We start from the raw sequence: 19,299 nt of genomic DNA, 5'->3' as shown, positions 1-19,299 counted from the left end.
CCTGAAATAACATGCTCCTACACTATACACACCCTGAAATAACATGCTCCTACACTATACACACCCTGTAATAACATGTTCTGAGAGAATCACATATCCCTGCAGACAAGACAGACAGACAGGCAGGCAGACAGAGGGAAAGGTGACGATGAAAGATTCATGTTAAAGTAGTAAGGTTACTGCTGGGAATCCTACACGATCAAAGCCCTAACTGTTTAAATGATGACACAAGCAATTTGTCATGACTTATTGTATTGTCATGTTGATCTGCTCTGATGAAACTGCTACATGCTGGTAACTGTTCCCAGGTGAAAATCTGCAGAGCTGCAGTCCCGGTCTTGTCCTGTAGATGGAGACAGACCCAAACAGACTACAGCTTGGAACAGTTGTAGTTGCCCATAACCACTACCTGGATCAGGCCTTTTTACATCCTCCTTATGGTTAATCTTAGAACTAATCTGATCCTAGGCCTGTGGTTACATGGAACTAACTGGAGAGTTTGGGTCAGAGCTCAGGTTACAGCTCTGCCATGTTTCTGTGTAGTTCCTTATTGCTGTTCTTGTCTGTTCTATACCCCTGTGTTTAACCTTAATAAAGACATGTTAACTTTAACAAACATTCTGCTCTCTGCTCGGGAAGTGTGTTACTGTGTGTGTGTATCAGGTGAATCAAGAGAAACCGGTGCATTAACAGGATCAGGTAGTGTGTTGTGGAGTGAGAATGTGGGTGGGGTCGTAGTGTTATACAAAGCTAGTTCTGCCCTCGGGGTCCTAGTGCTTCTTGTTTTCTCTCTTCCTCTACCCTCATCTCCCTCCAGTTTTTACTGCTAGAATTATGTTTCAGGATGACAATAGTACTGTTATAGTACCTCACACACCTTTTCTCACACTGAGTCAGTACACCGTGGCAGGGAGTTCTCAGTCTTCCTCCTCCAGCCACATTCTGTCAACAGCGGCCTCACCTTAGTAGTACGAGAGAGGTGTGGGAGTGTGTGAACACAGCAAATCACAGACCCACTCATCATAGGCTCTTCACTCCAATTTGGTCATTTGATTGTTATAATGAATTCGCAGTGTGTTTGATTTGTAATCAATGAGTTTCTCAGACAGGCTTGTTTCACATGTTCTATTTATTAGTGTCAGTGTGGTCACAGGAGAGTTCCCTGGACAGCCAGGGACCCACAGTCACAGCAGACATCAATGTATTACATCATTAACGTATTACATCATCATAGGCCATTTATAGCTCTACTGTCTAATCTGGCCTTCATGGGAGTAAAACACACTGGTTGAGTTTCAATAGTCTGAAGCGCGGTCCTCTCCTTGCCTCATCTCCTTGCCTCCCCTCCTTAGTCTGCACTGATTTGAAAACTCATGATAGATGAGAACGTCAGTGAAGTAGACTGTTGAGATGCAGGCACAGTGACATTACAGTAAAGAATCAGAGAGCACAGTGGTACATCTCCATCACAGTGAGTTGGGACCGAGCTGGGTAAGGCAATAGACAGTGGTGGGAAAAGTACTCAATTGTCATACTTGAGTAAAAGTGAAGATGACTTAATCGAAAATAACTTTAGTAAAAGTCTAAAAGTATCTGGTTTTAAATGTCCTTAAGTACAGTGGTGGAAAAAGTACTCAACTGTCGTAAAAAAGTAAATTCATTAACAAACGCAGTATTTTATTTTCGTGAGTCCGCCAGATCAGAGGCAGTAGGGATTACAACGCGTTATATTGATAGGTGTGTGAATTGGACCACATTACTGTCCTGCCTGAGCATTCCAAATGTATGGAGTAGAAAGTACATACTTTCATTTTGGAACATAGTGGAGTAAAGTAAAAGTTGTCAAAAATATAAATAGTAAAATAAAGTACAGATACCCCCCCAAAACTACTTAAGTAGTATTTTAAAGTATTTTTACTTAAGTACTTTACACCACCGGCAACAGGAATAGTAATCTCCTGGCTCTGGGCTCAGCTTGGCATCACATACAAAAGGCAAGGGTGGAGTGGAACTAGGCAAACATAAACAGGTTAGATGGGAGGGGTGTGGGAGTGATTCAGCATTTGACTAACTACATGTAACTTATGTCAGACACTATGCTGTTGATATACAGTATAATCTGTATAGTAATCTGATTGGTTAGCAGTGCTTTATATTTTCCATAACATGTAAACATCTGAGTGTAGCTAGCACTACTAACTTCTTCATGCAGGAGGCTTCCTAATACAACGTTCTAGTATTGGATTGTACAATTATAGAAAGTATAAAGAAATAAAATGTAATATAACGTTTTTAGACAGTATAAAATAAAAATATATACATATAGTATCTAGAGAGAAGTGCACTATGCACATTCCTCTCTCTCTCTCTCACGCACTTACGGCACACATCCACACACACTTATACACACACACACATCCACAAATGCATGCAAGTCATGAAGAAAGGTTGAGATGAATAATTAGTACTAAACGCAGCTCTACTTCTAACAGACGTCTCCTGAAGTGGTTGTAACATCTTAGAGCGTCTCTAGAAAAGCTTTTTTTAAATACTATGTGCAATATAAGACAGAGCTGCTGTTTGGCTGAGGCAAAGCTCTGATATAAAATACATTTCTGCTCTCATGCATTTACACTGTATATACCACAAAACTCAGACAGGGAACACACATCAGAGCTGGAGGCCAGGACATTCCCCCACATGTCCTTTGGGGGGGTGCATGCTCACGTGTGTGTTGTGTGATATTGTGGTGCAGGCAGGTCAAACTTTCGACACAGTTTAATATCGAGAGCCATGTCTTTTATATATATATATATATATATATATATATATATATAATTTAAAAAAGGGAAATATAACCACTTTTCACTGTGGCCCTCCAGATCTGGATGAAACCCCAATGTGGTCCTTGGGGTAAAATGAGTTTGACACCCCTGGTATAGTGTGTGGGTAGTGAGTGTCAGTGTGTGGATCTTTGAGCCTTCTACAGCATGTTTAGGTCCAGGTAGTGCCCTCCCTGCTTGGTCAGGAGAGGGGGGAAGGGCATCAGAGCATCACCGCTGCTGGACTGACCAATCATACTGCTCAGTACAGGCAATGCCTCCATAGGACTCTACAGAGAGAGGGAGAGAGGCAGGGAGAGAGGGTGAGGAAGATAGAGAGGAAGTGAAAAGAGAAAGGAAAGGAGTCTATGTGGTTTGAAGGTTTCCTTGTCCCAGCACCAGAGGATTCCATCACCTAGTCCACCACCTCCCCACCTGACACTAGTACAGCAGTGATAACACTATCTAGCACACTACAGCGCCCCAGGGAGGAAATGGGAACACACCTTGGAAGGGCTGAGTCAGACAGCACCAGGTAGAAATTGACCATATAGAACAGGTACGGTTCTAGGTTCCACCAGAGAATGTGGTTAGAGCGTTGGGCCAGTAACCAAAATAGTTGCTAGGTCGAATCCCCGAGCTGACAAGGTAAAAATCTGTCATTCTGCCCCTGAACAGGCAGTTAACCCACTGTTCCTTGGCCATCATTGTAAATAAGAAGTTGTTCTTAACTGACTTACCTAGTTAAATTAAATAAAAATCTGATCCTAGATCTGAGGTTAGGATTGGGTGTGTGGTGTATTCTGATCCTAGAGGTTAGGATTGGGTTTGTGGTGTATTCTGATCCTAGATCTGAGGTTAGGATTGGGCGTGTGGGATAATCTGATCCTTGGGTTTGTGGGGTAATCTGATCTGCACTGTAAAAATATAGATGTCAAGAAGGAAATCAGCTAGAATAGGATTGTGAGTTTTCTCAACAAATATGTTGTTTAACAAACTCACAATCCTATTGCAGCTGGTTGCCACAGATCTAGGATCAGATTATCCAACACACCCCATCCTAACCACAGATCTAGGATCAGATTACCCCCCCCCACACACACACAATCCAAATGTGAACCATCAGGGGGTAGAAGACATCTGATCCTGGACCAGTGGTTGAGGGGGGAACATCTACTCTGTGTCCCGATCAACACAACCTTCTCTGGTGGAACCATCATCTTTTTTTACAGTGTGGTTTGGGGCATTGCAATCCCCCCTAGCTAGACTCTACCCCGTGACCCCCTAGTAACCCGGAATCTCAAACCACACCCACAACCACGTCGTCTCGGAGACGAAGGAAAGGAGAAACACGCCCCATGACCCTGTCAGCCAATCCTTACCTTCCGCCTGCCTAGGACACACCCCTTAAATACACACCCACTCTTTGGGCTGCGTGAGCAGGGTCCGGGAGGGATCGTGATCGTGCATGTTAGCATGAGCATGCACAAGGCCATCCTCAGTAGCGTACTATAGTGTTGAGGGGGACAGAGACACAGGGGACTGAGACAGAGACAGGCTGGGCTGTGTGTTCAGAAGAGTCAGCCTTTACAAGATGATTACTGCTGATTTATCTACAGTATATAGTATCACCTCAACTTCCAAACTAGTGTTCATTAGCACAGGCTGAACTCACTGGCTATTTCCTAGTGTATCAGTGAGGAGCAGCCTCTTGTACATCAAGTCCATGCAGGCAGTGGAGATCCACCCAACAGAATGCCTGTGGGTGTTTGTGAGGGAGGGAACAGAACAGGGAGGGTAGACCTGACTAACTTGTTTGATAGCCTCCAGGCAAACACAGTGGATACCTGACAGTATAGTACACTCCTCCCTTAGCAGATTTGAATACTTCCTTTGGATCGACCGTGAGACATGAGAGGACACGGTAACACATACTATACCGGTCACATTGCACACACACTTTCTCTAACACACATGAACGTACACACAGTCTTGTATATCTAACCGTGTGGGGACACACAATTCAGTCTCATTCAAAATCCTATTTTTCCTAACCCCTAAACCTATCCTAACCTTAACCCTAACCTTAACACCAAAACCTAACCCCTAACCCTAAAACTAACCCTAGCCCCTAAACCTAAACCTAATTCTAACCCTAACACTAATTCCAACCTTAACCATAAACTTCCTAGAAATAGCGTTTCACCTTGTGGTGACTAACAACATGTTTGTTTACTATTCATGTGGGGAATTAACTTCCCCACAAATATAGTTAAACACATCCAAGTGCACACACACACACACACGCACATGCACACACACACTGTTTACCTGGTATCCCTGAATGGTGTTGAGCAGTTCTTTATAGGCGAGGCCATGCATACGGACCACTCCCCCAGGGGAGGACAGGGGAGTGGGAGAGGGGTAGTACCCTATAGTGTTGGGAGAACCTGGGGGACTGGAGAGAGGGAGGGAGGAGAGAGAGAGTGAGAAGAGAGGAGAGAGAGGGGGAGAAGAGAGGAGAGAGAGGGTTAGGAGAGAGAGGGTAAGAAGAGAGAAGAGAGAGGGTGTGAATAGAGGAGAGAGAGAGGGAGAAGAGAGGAGAGAGAGAGGGAGAAGAGAGAGAAGAGAGGAGAGAGAGGGAGAGAAAGGGAGAAGAGAGTGAGAAGAGAGGAGAGAGAGGGAGAAGAGAGAGAAGAGAGGAGAGAGGGGAGAAGAGAGTGAGAAGAGAGGGAGAGGAGAGTGAGAGGGAGAAGAGAGAGAAGAGAGGAGAGGAGAGGAGAGAGAGAGAGAGAGAGAAGAGAGGAGAGAGAGAGAGGGGAGAAGAGAGTGAGAAGAGAGGAGAGAGAGAGAGGAGAGAGAGAGAGAGAGAAGAGAGGAGAGAGAGGGAGAAGAGAGTGAGAAGAGAGGAGAGGGAGGAGAGGAGAGGAGAGGAGAGGAGAGGAGAGGAGAGGAGAGGAGAGGAGAGGAGGGAGAGGAGAGGAGGGGAGAAGAGAGTGAGGAGAGGAGAGGAGAGAGAGAGAGAGAGAGAGAGGGAGAAGAGAAGGAGAAGAGAGTGAGAAGAGAGGAGAAGAGAGGAGAGATTATACATCCTGAAATGCCATGAGGTGTGTTAGAGTCATACAGTAAATATCCGTTAAGGAAAAACCACACAATTTCACATGTGGAAAATCATGTGAAAATATGTTTTTTTGTAACACTTCATGTGTTTTCAGTTTCATGTTATCACATGTTGCTTTACATGTTGTCACATTAACTTCATATAAGATCACATGAAAACGTGCTTTTGGAAAACGGGAGAAGAGTTCAAGATGTGAGAGAGGGAGTGATCAGAAGATATCAGAAGAGAAATGAAGAAGAATGCTGAGGGGAGGAGAGGAGAGAGAGGGAGAAGAGAGGAGAGAGGGAGAAGAGAGTCAGAAGAGAGGAGAGGAGTCTTCTGAGAGAGAGAGAGACTGTTCAGTCAGAGGAACTACCCTCGAGAGTATGAGAGGAGAGGAGAGGAGAGACCAAGAGAGGGAGGGAGGGAGTATATGACTGAGATGGTTAATGGGGCTAGAGTTCTTATCTGGAAGGCACTGAGATCAGGAAAGACCCTTGTGTAGGTCCCCTCCTCCCAGCCCCCAAGGGAGAAGAGAGGGAGAAGACTGAGATGAGAGGAATTGGGGCTAAGAGTTCTTATCTGGGGCACTGAGATGATTAAGAAAGAGAGTGTATGTCCTTCCTCCCAGAGAGAGAGAGGGAGAAGAGAGTGAGAAGAGAGGAGAAGAGAGGGAGAGAGAGAGAGAGAGGGAGAAGAGAGGAGAGAGAGGGAGAAGAGAGTGAGAAGAGAGGAGAGTTCTTATCTGAGAGAGAGAGGGAGAAGAGAGTGAGAAGAGAGGAGAAGAGAGGAGAGAGAGAGAGAGAGGGAGAAGAGAGGATAGAGGGAGAAGAGAGTGAGAAGAGAGGAGAGGAGAGTTCAGAAGAGAGTGAGAAGAGAGGAGAGGAGAGGAGAGCCTTCCCCAGCCTGGGAGAGTAGGGAGAAGAGAGGAGAGAGAGGGAGAGAAGAGAGGAGAAGAGAGGAGAGGAGAGAGAGGGAGAAGAGAGGGAGGGAGGGAGAGGAGAGGAGAGGACCTGCCCAATGGAGGAGAGAGAGAGAGGAGAGAGCCTCAGAAGAGAGGGAGAAGAGAGGGAGAAGAGAGTGAGAAGAGAGGAGAAGAGAGAGGGAGAGAGGGGGGGAAGAGAGGAGAGAGAGGGAGAAGAGAGTGAGAAGAGAGGAGAGGAGAGAGAGGGAGAAGAGAGGGAGGGGGGAGAGGAGAGGGAGGAGAGGAGAGGAGAGGAGAGGAGAGGAGAGGAGAGGAGAGGAGAGGAGAGGAGGAGAGAGAGAGAGAGAGAGAAGAGAGGGAGAAGAGAGGGAGGGAGGGAGAAGAGAGGAGAAGAGAGGAGAGAGAGAGAGAGGGAGGGAGAAGAGAGGGAGAAGAGAGGAAAATCATGGAAAATCAAGTGAAAATGTGTTTTTTGTAACACTTCATGTGTTTTCACTTGTAGTTTCATGTTATCACATGTTGCTTTACATGTTGTCACATTAACTTCATATAAGATCACATGAAAACGTGCTTTTGGAAAACGTCACGTGTTCACATGTGGTTTTTCCATCAGAGATATCACATCCAAATGAACTTCAATGCTGAGGGGGAGGGGAGGAGAGAAAGGTCATTGTGGTCTTAGTCTTCTGATACCACACTACTGTTCAGTCATTAACTACCCTCGTGTATGTCCCCTCCCTCCCAGCCCCCAAGCCACTTATAGTATATGACTGGATGGTTAATGGGGCTAACAGTTCTTATCTGGGGCACTGATATCATTAACTACCCTCGTGTATGTCCTTCCCCACAACCCGTAATAGTCCTTACCTGGGATAGTATGCAGTGTAGTTCATGTAGAGCTGAGTGCTAGCTGGGTAGTAGGCGTGTCCCGGTCCTAGGGGACGGGGACTCAGCAGCACCTGCCCAATGGGAGGGAAGAGGCCGGCAGCCTCAGCCGGCATGATGGAAGGGATGGGTGGGAAGGAGTAGGAGGGAGGAGACAGACCTGGGGAGGGGGGATTGGGGGTGGGGGGGGTAGTTAGACAACACGCCAAGGCAAGGACACGGAAAGGACACATGCCCAACACGGCACACAGAGAACTACAGATCCCCTGGTCCCCTCTAAAGATGGCTGCTGTAAGCAGACTACAGTGTGCTTCCCAGTCGTCTACAATGGCAATGTGACATGGTCCGGTCGTAGTTTATTTCTAGGAGAGGCTTCTGCAACAACACCCTCCTCAATGAACACCTTTAGTTTCTACAGACGTGTGTTTGGGCTTGACTCCTGACTCCACTAATGACCTCAATATTATATCACCATGACTGTTTTACATTTGAGTCATTTAGCAGACGCTCTCATCCAGAGAGACTTGAGTTGTTGAACAGTGTTGAGTTCACACATTTTCATACTGGTCCCCGGTTGGAATCAAAACCCACAACCCTGGAATTGCAAGTGCCATGCTCTACCAACTGAGCTACACAGGACTACACACCAGAGCTCAATGACTAGACACCACCATCACTACACACCAGAGCTCAATGACTAGACACCACCATCACTACACACCAGAGCTCAATGACTAGACACCACCATCACTACACACCAGAGCTCAATGACTAGACACCACCATCACTACACACCAGAGCTCAATGACTAGACACCACCATCACTACACACCAGAGCTCAATGACTAGACACCACCATCACTACACACCAGAGCTCAATGACTACACACCAGAGCTCAATGACTAGACACCACCATCACTACACACCAGTGCTCAATGACTAGACATCTCCATCACTACACACCAGAGCTCAATGACTAGACATCACCATCACTACACACCAGAGCTCAATGACTAGACACCACCATCACTACACACCAGAGCTCAATGACTAGACACCACCATCACTACACACCAGAGCTCAATGACTAGACACCACCATCACTACACACCAGAGCTCAATGACTAGACACCACCATCACTACACACCAGAGCTCAATGACTAGACATCTCCATCACTACACACCAGTGCTCAATGACTAGACATCACCATCACTACACACCAGTGCTCAATGACTAGACATCTCCATCACTACACACCAGTGCTCAATGACTAGACATCTCCATCACTACACACCAGTGCTCTGCTCCACCCACCTCTCCCACAGCCCCACTGATTGGACACACTCCGACTGGAAGACTCAAGCCCAATCCTAAATCAATCCTGAGTCCCTACCTTCAAGTCACTTTTGTAATATTACTTACGCACCTATCCAATACTTCCAGTACATTGGGATCCATTTGGAATTGGGCAAGAGGCCTCACACATGCCAAGCACACATAAACCATTGGAACACACTATTTTTAATCAGAGTGTGTGAAGAAGATGTTTTCATTGAACAGTCAGTGAACTACAGATTTCTCCCCGCATGCAAATTCACCAAAATCACACAGAATTTTCCCAAACCACAAGGGGTAAACACACACACTCACACACACACCACACCCCAGGTTCCTACCCCTCTGGTCAGGTCAGACGCTCCTGCCCTCCCAGAGTTCTAGATCAGAGAGAACCCAGACAGAAAAGAAGACAGGGGGCAAGATTTTACCTCTGACCTCTATCCCCTCACCCTTTCCTGCCCCCTGGTCTGTGGCAGCCCACCTACCCTGCGGTCCCGAAGCGCCCAGCTCCCAGCAGCACTTACGTCTGGACTTACATGGCGGCGGGCTGAGCCCTGTCCCACTCCTGGTCCGGGTGTGTGTGTGAATGTGTGTGTGTGAGAGGGAGCCTCCCATCAACACCAGACCCATCTCTTCAGCGCTACAGGGGAACACCTCCACATAGCGGCTGTTTACCCCTCGCTTGCCAGCCTGGCCCGGACCAGACATCACCTGCTTGTGGACCCGCTGGGAGGCAGAGAAAGCCCGCTCCGCTGAATGCATCTGGATGAAACAGTCCCCTGACGGACGACCCTATGGAGATACACACACAAAGCAGGGTAACTTTAGTATCAGTATGCATAGTGTGTGTGTGTGTGTGTGTGTGTGCGTGCGTGAGCAGGCTTATATAGTGTGTACCTACCTGTTGGTTGACCACCATGTGTACTCCGTGTGGTCTGATGTCGTGTGTGTATTCTCCTAGGAAGGCCAGTATGTCCTCTATGGTGGCGGTGTAGGGCAGCCCCCTCAGCCTGAGGCAGTCCCTCACACCACCAGGAGAGGGCAACAGAGACACAGAGGGCAACATTGACACCAGGGGGGCTGGAGCCACAGGGATCAGAGGGGCTGACGTGTACCTGTTCAACACCTACACACACAGAGAGAGTTATACGGTTAGATGGTTATAAGTGCTGGTTCAGCAACAACATACACACATAAACAAGAATATTCTCTCTGGAGTTCCTGGTTTTAATCTGGCAGGGGTATTCCGATTAAGTGTGTGTAGGTGTGTCTGTATTGAAAAGATGTGTGTGTGTGTGTTTGTGTGTTGACAGTAGGGATCTGGCTGGTTGCCAACAGGATATCACAATGTTTACCGTCCTGGAGAAGAACTGTAACCCAGCCCCCTCAGGGTCACTCACTACCACTGAACTCTGACCTCTCACCTTCAGACATCTAAAACCACTAGAACATTTAAACCTGTACTGTGTAGGAGTCTAAAACCACTAGAACATTTAAACCTGTACTGTGTAGGAGTCTAAAACCACTAGAACATTTAAACCTGTACTGTGTAGGAGTCTAAAACCAATAGAACATTTAAACCTGTACTGTGTAGGAGTCTAAAACCAATAGAACATTTAAACCTGTACTGTGTCCCCAGTCCACCTGGCTGTGCTGCTGCTCCAGTCTGTTCTGCCTGTGAAACCAATAGAACATTTAAACCTGTACTGTGTAGGAGTCTGAACTGGCCACCCTGGTTCCTCTCTAGGTTTTGGCCTTTCTAGGAACCACGTGCTTCTATGCATTGCTTGCTGTTTGGGGTTTTAGGCTTAAACCTGTTTGTACTACTGTGTAGGAGTCTAAAACCACTAGAACATTTAAACCTGTACTGTGTAGGAGTCTAAAACCAATAGAACATTTAAACCTGTACTGTGTAAGTTTAAACCTGTACTGTGTAGGAGTCTAAAACCACTATAACATATAAACCTGTACTGTGTAGGAGTCTAAAACCACTATAACATTTAAACCTGTACTGTGTAGGAGTCTAAAACCACTAGAACATTTAAACCTGTACTGTGTAGGAGTCTAAAACCACTAGAACATTTAAACCTGTACTGTGTAGGAGTCTAAAACCACTAGAACATTTAAACCTGTACTGTGTAGGAGTCTAAAACCACTAGAACATTTAAACCTGTACTGTGAAGGAGTCTAAAACCACTAGAACATTTAAACCTGTACTGTGTAGGAGTCTAAAACCACTATAACATATAAACCTGTACTGTGTAGGAGTCTAAAACCACTAGAACATTTAAACCTGTACTGTGTAGGAGTCTGAAACCAATAGAACATTTAAACCTGTACTGTGAAGGAGTCTAAAACCACTAGAACATTTAAACCTGTACTGTGTAGGAGTCTAAAACCAATAGAACATTTAAACCTGTACTGTGTAGGAGTCTAAAACCACTAGAACATTTAAACCTGTACTGTGTAGGAGTCTAAAACCACTAGAACATTTAAACCTGTACTGTGTAGGAGTCTAAAACCACTAGAACATTTAAACCTGTACTGTGAAGGAGTCTGAAACCACTAGAACATTTAAACCTGTACTGTGTAGGAGTCTAAAACCACTAGAACATTTAAACCTGTACTGTGTAGGAGTCTAAGTGCATGGGAATGTTACTACACTGAGAGCTGAAACACCTGCTTATCAATGAATAGGGCTATTAAGACTATGAGAGGTGAGGTGAGGTGAGGTGAGGTGAGGTGAGGTGAGGTGTGTATGTGTATGTGTGTGTGTATGTGTGTGTGTGTGTGTGTGTGTATTAGGAGGGTAATCTTTCACAGACCAGATCATTTAAGTGTTTGCTCAACAAACCTCCCATTAACCGCACACACACACACAGCCACACACACAAACACACACAAACACACACACTGACACACACACACACACACACACACACACACACACACAGCCACAGACACACGCACACAGACACACACAGCCACACACACACACACACACACAGACACACACACAGACACACACACACACTCGCTTATCCAGTTGTTAATTAGAGTAAATGCCAGTGTTCTATTGAAGCTCTGTGTCACACCCTTAAACCTTTAAATCCTCTGCTTAGGTTTCCTACAGAAACCCCCACCAGGACTATACCAACACACACACACACCAACACACACACACACATGCATGCACACTCCCTCCCTCTTTCTTTCTACCTGTTGCACCTTAGCAGACAGACAAACACACCCTTCCCCCAAAACACAGACACACACCTTCCACCTCAACAGACAGATGCAAATCCCTCCTCCAACACACAGACATACCTGTCCCACCTTAACAGACAGACAAACCCTCCCCCTCTTCATACCTGTCGCACCTTAACAGACAGACAAACCCCCCCCCTCTTCATACCTGTTGCACCTTAACAGACAGACAACCCCCCTCTTCATACCTGTTGCACCTTAACAGACAGACAAACCCTCCCCCTCTTCATACCTGCACCTTAACAGACAGACAAACCCTCCCCCTCTTCATACCTGTTGCACCTTAACAGACAGACAAACCCTCCCCCTCTTCATACCTGTTGCACCTTAACAGACAGACAAACCCTCCCCCTCTTCATACCTGCACATACCTGTTGCACCTTAACAGACAGACAAACCCTCCCCCCTCTTCATACCTGCACCTTAACAGACAGACAAACCCTCCCCCTCTTCATACCTGCACCTTAACAGACAGACAAACCCTCCCCCTCTTCACCTGTTGCACCTTAACAGACAGACAAACCCTCCCCCTCTTCATACCTGTTGCACCTTAACAGACAGAACCCCCCCCTCTTCATACCTGCACCTTAACAGACAGACAAACCCTCCCCCTCTTCATACCTGCACCTTAACAGACAGACAAACCCTCCCCCTCTTCATACCTGTTGCACCTTAACAGACAGAACCCCCCTCTTCATACCTGCACCTTAACAGACAGACAAACCCTCCCCTCTTCATACCTGCACCTTAACAGACAGACAAACCCTCCCCTTCTCCATACCTGTGTGCACCTGAGAGACAAACCCTCCCCGAATCTTCATACCTGTTGCACCTTAACAGACAGACAACCCCTTGTCACCACTCTACATACCTGTTGCACCTTAACAGACAGACAAACCCTCCCTGGTCATACCTGTTGCACCTTAACAGACAGAACCCCCCACTGGAGGTTCATACCTGCACCTTAACAGACAGACAAACCCTCCCCCTCTTCATACCTGTTGCACCTCAGCGGCGGTGCTCTTGAACAGCTCAATGTATCTCTTTCCCAGGATGTCTTTGTGCTTCCTGAGAGCGCACTGAGCATGCTCCTCACTGGCGAATAGGACAAAGGCGTCGCCTGTTGGCCTTCCATCAGGGAAACGCACAAATAGGATGCCATCCTTGTCACCACTGACAGGACACGCCTCTTTAGGCCCCTCCCCCTGGGAGAAGAAGGCCAGCACCTGGTCAGGTGTGGCGGTGAAGGGAAGACCTCTCATCCTGACAATCACCTGGTCCTCGCGAGACAGAAACAACGCCACCTCACTGGAGGTACCGCCTGCTATCTTAAGGAAGTCTTCTCCTGTTGCCTTGTACACCTGCAGCAGAAAATACATGGCATTAACTCCTGCTCTTTGTGCTCCAGCTGTTATTTACAGGTTATGTTTACTTATTTACTGGTGTTGTTAGTATCTGAGCCACACCATAGATAGAGTTAGTAAAAGGTTGATAACAGGTTATTAACAGGTCACCTCTATGTATCGTTGGTTAGTGGTAGGGTTAGTAAAAGGTTGATTATAGGTTTAATAACCAGGTTACCCCTATGTATCGTTGGTTAGTGTTAGGGTTAGTAAAAGGTTGATAATAGGTTATTAACAGGTTTTTATTTTACCTTTATTTAACTAGGCAAGTTTCAGGAAAAACTAATTTGCTTATTTTCAATGAAAACATCTGGTTCTTCAAAGGTAGGAACAATGATTTTCTGGTTAAAATGGTCTAGGAACAGTGGGTTAACTGCCTGTTCAGGGGCAGAACAACAGATTTGTACCTTGTCAGCTCAGGGGTTTGAACTTGCAACCTTCCAGTTACTAGTCCAACGCTCTAACCACTAGGCTACGCTGCCGCCCCTACGCTACCTCAATGTATCGTTGGTTAGGGATAGTAAAAGGTTGATAATAGATTATTAACAGGTTACCTCTATGTACAGTTGGTTATGGTTAGTAATAGGTTATTAACAGGTTACCTCTATGTACAGTTGGTTAGGGTTAGTAATAGGTTATTAACAGGTTACCTCTATGTACAGTTGGCTAGGGTTAGGGTCAGTAATAGGTTATTAACAGGTTACCTCTATGTACAGTTGGTTAGGGTTAGTAATAGGTTATTAACAGGTTACCTCTATGTACAGTTGGTTAGGGTTAGGGTCAGTAATAGGTTATTAACAGGTTACCTCTATGTACAGTTGGTTAGGGTCAGTAATAGGTTATTAACAGGTTATGTCTATGTACCATTGGTTAGGGTTAGGGTCAGTAATAGGTTATTAACAGGTTATGTCTATGTACCATTGGTTAGGGTTAGGGTTAGTAATAGGTTATTAACAGGTTACCTCTATGTACCATTGGTTAGGGTTAGGGTCAGTAATAGGTTATTAACAGGTTATGTCTATGTATCAATGGTTAGGGTTAGTAATAGGTTGATAATAGGTTATTAACAGATGACCTCTATGTATCGATGGTTAGGGTTAGTAATAGGTTAATAATAGGTTATTAACAGATGACCTCTATGTATCGATGGTTAGGGTGAGGGTTAGTAATAGGTTGATAATAGGTCATTAACAGATGACCTCTATGTATCTGTTGCCCATGTGGTGTTTGTGTCTCTGCAGGGCCATGTCTCTGTGCTCTTCACTGATGAAGCGGACCATAGCCTCTCCGTTCCTCCGACCCTGGGCGTTCAGACACAACGCAGCACCACCTCTGGACAACACATATTAAAACAATTTCAATACACTACACACCATCATAACAGCAATGAGTCAAACACAACACACCACTAGACAATGAACACACATACTTGGCAATGTTGAGTCCTCTGAAGAAGCGAGCGATGTCCTGGTCAGATGACTGCCACGGCAACCCCCTCGCTCTGATCACTGTGTTGTCACACACACGCTCCATCTTACTGCTACACACACACACCAGTTAGCATCAAATCACTCACCCGCTCCATCCAACTATGTAAGAACACCAATGAATAGTGTCTTATCATCTACCTTACTGCTAATCTTATCTTAACGAGTCTAGTTACCAAGTGCCACTTTCAAACTTCTCAGTGACTCTCTCTGGGTTTGAGAATGTGTGACCTACAACAAACAGAAGACCAGAGCAGAAGTCAAAGATAAGCAACAACGACAACATTGTGAGGAAAGTCAGAGTTTGTGTAAGTTAGTGTGTCACCCACATAAGGGTTCCAGTAGCAGGGCTAGAACGATGTTGGCCATGGTCTGGACCTGCAGTGCTGCTGTGACCGGTGACAACATGGCCGTCGGATCCAACATGGCCGTCGGATCCAACACAGCCGTTGGGTCCAGTACGGTCGGCGGCTCCAATATGGCTACTGGCTCCACAGTTACACTGAGAGCTGAGGAAACCGTGGTCAAGAAGAAAACTACAGGAGAGGAGCAAGCAAAGTGTGTGTGCATGTGTGTGTGTTAGTCCTGCTTCCTGGTAGGTGTGTAGGGCTGGTCCTGTTGGCTCAACACACAGCATGTTCCTCTTGGAGCTACAGTGAGATACGTCAATTGTGTCTCTATTTGCATTTCAAAACCTCTAGTCCCACAGCCAACACCCTGAGGCCTGCAGACACCTCCCCCATGGGAGTGTGTTAGTATCACACACACTTTAGTGCTCTCTCTCTCACAACCACGCACACGTGTTAGCGAGAACACACACACACACCCACATGCACTAACGGCATGAAGCTACACTACAGAAGCAGGGTTCATGCAAAGCTGTAAAATGAACCAAGTGTCATTGCTGTGAGTGTCATTGCTGTGAGTGTCATTGCTGTGAGTGTCTTTGCTGTGAGTGTCATTGCTGTGAGTGTCTTTGCTGTGAGTGTCTTTGCTGTGAGTGTCATTGCTGTGAATTGCTGTGAGGGTTCATTGCTGTGAATTGCTGTGAGTGTGTCATTGCTGTGAAAATTGCTGTGAACTGTGAGTGTCATTGCTGTGAGTGTCATTTCTGTGAGTGTCATTGCTGTGAGTGTCATGGCTGTCTTTGCTGTGAGCGTCATTGCTGTGAGTGTCATTTGCCATTGCTGTGAGTGTCATTGCTGTGAGTGTCTTTGCTGTGAGTGTCTTTGCTGTGAGTGTCATTGCTGTGAGTGTCTTTGCTGTGAGTGTCATTGCTGTGAGTGTCTTTGCTGTGAGTGTCATTGCTGTGAGTGTCATTTGCTGTGAGTGTCATTGCTGTGAGTGTGTCATTGCTGTGAGTTTCATTGCTGTGAGTGTCATTGCTGTGAGTGTGTCATTGCTGTGAGTGTCATTGCTGTGTTTCTCAGTTGTAAGGATACATTCTGCCATGTACTGCACCTCCAGGCTCTTGGTGTCTGCAGACGGGAAGTGCTTCCTGAACTCTTTCCTCAGGTCAAAAAAGGAGTTGAAACATTCTGGCAGTGCCAGGTTCTGCCGAGGAAGACAACTGCAGACATTACACACTGGGCACAGACGTCAATTCAACGTCTATTCCAAGTTGGTTCAACGTAATTCTATTGAAATGACGTGGAGACAACGTTGATTCAACCAGTGTGTGCCCAGTGGGTAAAGTCACATACATTAACCCAGGGGACCTGAATGTGGCTTGTGCTTGGATCACCAGAGTTTGAGTCTTGCACGGACCAAATATACTGTAGTATGTTCCTTTAAAAACGTTCTGACCATATTGTTATTGATTGAACAGTAGAGAGGAGGAAGAGAATATGTGCAGCCTACCATTGACAGCTGTTAGGTGTTGGTTCATATCAGGAGCTACGCTGTCTGTTTACTACCCTCATTTACATATTTACTCATGTCAATAAAGTTAGGTTCCCCATGGGTCTGTACATCATACTAGATGTGAGGGGGCTCAAGATATAATAGGAGAACGGTGTGTGTGTGTGCCGTAAGATGTAATAGGAAAACGTGTGTGTGTGTGTGTGTGTGCGCGCATTCATGTTCAAACAAAGCCAAGACAATATGTCAAGACAACCTCCCATTTCAACATCATGTAGAGCAGGATCTTGACAAAACATTTGACATAACACATTTCTTTATGGTTCTGTGAACACCAAACACTTCTGCTGGAGGTAATTGTGCTCCCCGCCCTGCCAGCCTGTACCCTTACCTTGCCCGCAGCTTCGGGGTGGAGAACCTGGCGAATGTGGAGCTGCCCGTCCGTACACACACACACTGACGTGCCCGCGCCTAAGCTGTTCACCTCATTGGTCAATCTCAGATGGAACTATTCATAACATAGGAAGAGAACAGCTACAATGTAAACTCTTTAAATCAAGATCAGATAATACATCTGTAATAAACAATTACAGAACAACTCACTGGTAATATTGAAAATCCACTAACATTTTATTGGTTAAAAGTGTGATCATTATTTTGGTGATGATGAATAACAATGCAGCATTTATAATCTCATTATTCAGCAAGCGCCATAACATTGACCACAGTATACAATTTCATCCAATGAGTTATAACTGTTTCCTACTGACTAATAAACAACCTATTAATGCTGTTTATAGACTATTTAAACTGAGTCTACTTTAATGGAAAGTATTACCATAAAGACAAAATATTTACAAAAACATCCAAATATAGGCTTACAAATTACTGCTTGTGATAAAGTCCAACTTGAAAGGCTTGTTGTTACTTTCAAGTGGCTGGAAACGATTTGTGGGGTGATGTCATCGATGTTTGTGTGTGTATGTCTGTCTATTGTCTTTTGTCTATGTATGGTTTATAGTTTTGGTTTCAGAGAACAAGCACTTTAATTGCTGCTAAGCCTCATTATGCAAATTGGGTGGTCATTTGCATTACTAAGCTCTAAAGATCCACACCTCCTCATCACTCAATGGACTTTTATAAATGTCCCTCAGGCTGTCAAGTGAAATGCCATCAAATCTATAGGGATCAAAAACGATGATTCATTATTAGCCAATTATAATTAGATATCCCAGGATCAAGGCCTAAATAAACAATCAATTGTTATAAAACTCCAATCAATGCATTGGTGCCCCTGATTTCAAGTGAAGGAGGAATGGATGGCAAAGCAGAATATGTTGAGTTCAAAAATGTATTTCATAAAAAATCACGAGACAACAGATACCGTCTGTACCTGGTTTATCGCGTGCTCCAAGCCTGTGACTGTAGAGACAGACTCCTCGCTGTCCTCTCTCTCCCCCAGACAATCTTCTGTAAGGTCCGAGTGCTCAGGCCTTATTAACACCTCATTCACCTTTCCCAACTGGACCAGAGAGAAAACACTTCAGTACATTTCAAATAACAATGTGTACACTTAAAAAAACACTTTAATATGCATAATGGAGTAGCCGATTATGGCACACTTATGATCAGTTTTGTCATTAGACCTCATAAACAGAAGAAAGGTGGTGTCTTTTAAACCAAATAGGGCACATTGACGCAGAGAGCAATCTGGTTATGTTGAATGAATATTTTGTCTTTCTATAGATTACCTCATCTAGCTCCTCCTGAAAAAATAATAGTCATTATCATATTATCTTAATAAAGAAAGGAAAATATTTTAAAGATGACCTTTTTGTTCTTCAAGTCCACGAGCTGCCACACCAACTGCTCGAGCTCCGTCTCGTCCGAACCCAAGAGGTCTCCGCTCGCGCCAGATGTGGTCGTGAACAACACCGCCAGGTAGTCTACCTGAGCCGTCATTTTCAGGATAAATACAAAAAGAAACTACTCTAATTACACCCAAAGAAATAGAAAATAACCTATAGATACACCCCCAGAACAGTATAGAACCCAAAGAATCCAGCCACCCACACCCAGACACCTATGCGCAAAGGTGTGCTCAGCAACTCCAGATATTTTTAGTGGCTTCTTGATTGCTTGATAATCTATGCAAAATCTCCGGCACACCTCATCGCAGTGTAATGGCTGAATGTTCCCTTTTTGTGAT

The 19,299-nt window shown here is 45.4% G+C and overlaps 1 protein-coding gene and 1 long non-coding RNA gene across 8 annotated transcripts; one reads left to right on the top strand and one right to left on the bottom strand.

The window, feature by feature from the left end:
- Positions 1 to 1,111: 1,111 nt before the first annotated feature.
- esrp1 (epithelial splicing regulatory protein 1) lies at positions 1,112 to 19,299 on the bottom strand. Of its 7 annotated transcripts, none has more exons than XM_042319278.1 (15): positions 18,921 to 19,299; positions 18,484 to 18,612; positions 17,482 to 17,598; positions 16,673 to 16,784; positions 15,560 to 15,739; positions 15,407 to 15,461; positions 15,173 to 15,283; positions 14,943 to 15,075; positions 13,339 to 13,701; positions 9,975 to 10,199; positions 9,598 to 9,865; positions 7,715 to 7,892; positions 5,154 to 5,280; positions 4,205 to 4,331; positions 2,976 to 3,112 (listed from the first exon to the last, which is right to left on the bottom strand). In XM_042319278.1, exons 1-14 carry the CDS (start codon positions 19,050 to 19,052, stop codon positions 4,230 to 4,232), a joined length of 2,232 nt encoding a protein of 743 aa, XP_042175212.1. In that variant the 5' UTR covers positions 19,053 to 19,299; the 3' UTR covers positions 2,976 to 3,112; positions 4,205 to 4,229. The 7 variants fall into 7 exon arrangements, with proteins under 7 accessions (XP_042175209.1, XP_042175211.1, XP_042175210.1 ...); XM_042319280.1 differs by having other exon boundaries at positions 9,610 to 9,865; XM_042319279.1 differs by having other exon boundaries at positions 15,173 to 15,280.
- LOC121846134 lies at positions 13,823 to 14,707 on the top strand. The gene is made up of 3 exons (XR_006083060.1): positions 13,823 to 13,970; positions 14,378 to 14,533; positions 14,582 to 14,707. It is a non-coding gene; the product is annotated as an uncharacterized LOC121846134 (long non-coding RNA).

This window comes from Oncorhynchus tshawytscha, unplaced genomic scaffold (genome assembly GCF_018296145.1).
Source record: "Oncorhynchus tshawytscha isolate Ot180627B unplaced genomic scaffold, Otsh_v2.0 Un_scaffold_17_pilon_pilon, whole genome shotgun sequence".
NCBI lineage: Eukaryota > Metazoa > Chordata > Actinopteri > Salmoniformes > Salmonidae > Oncorhynchus > Oncorhynchus tshawytscha.
This window is presented reverse-complemented; position numbering and strand designations above follow the sequence as displayed.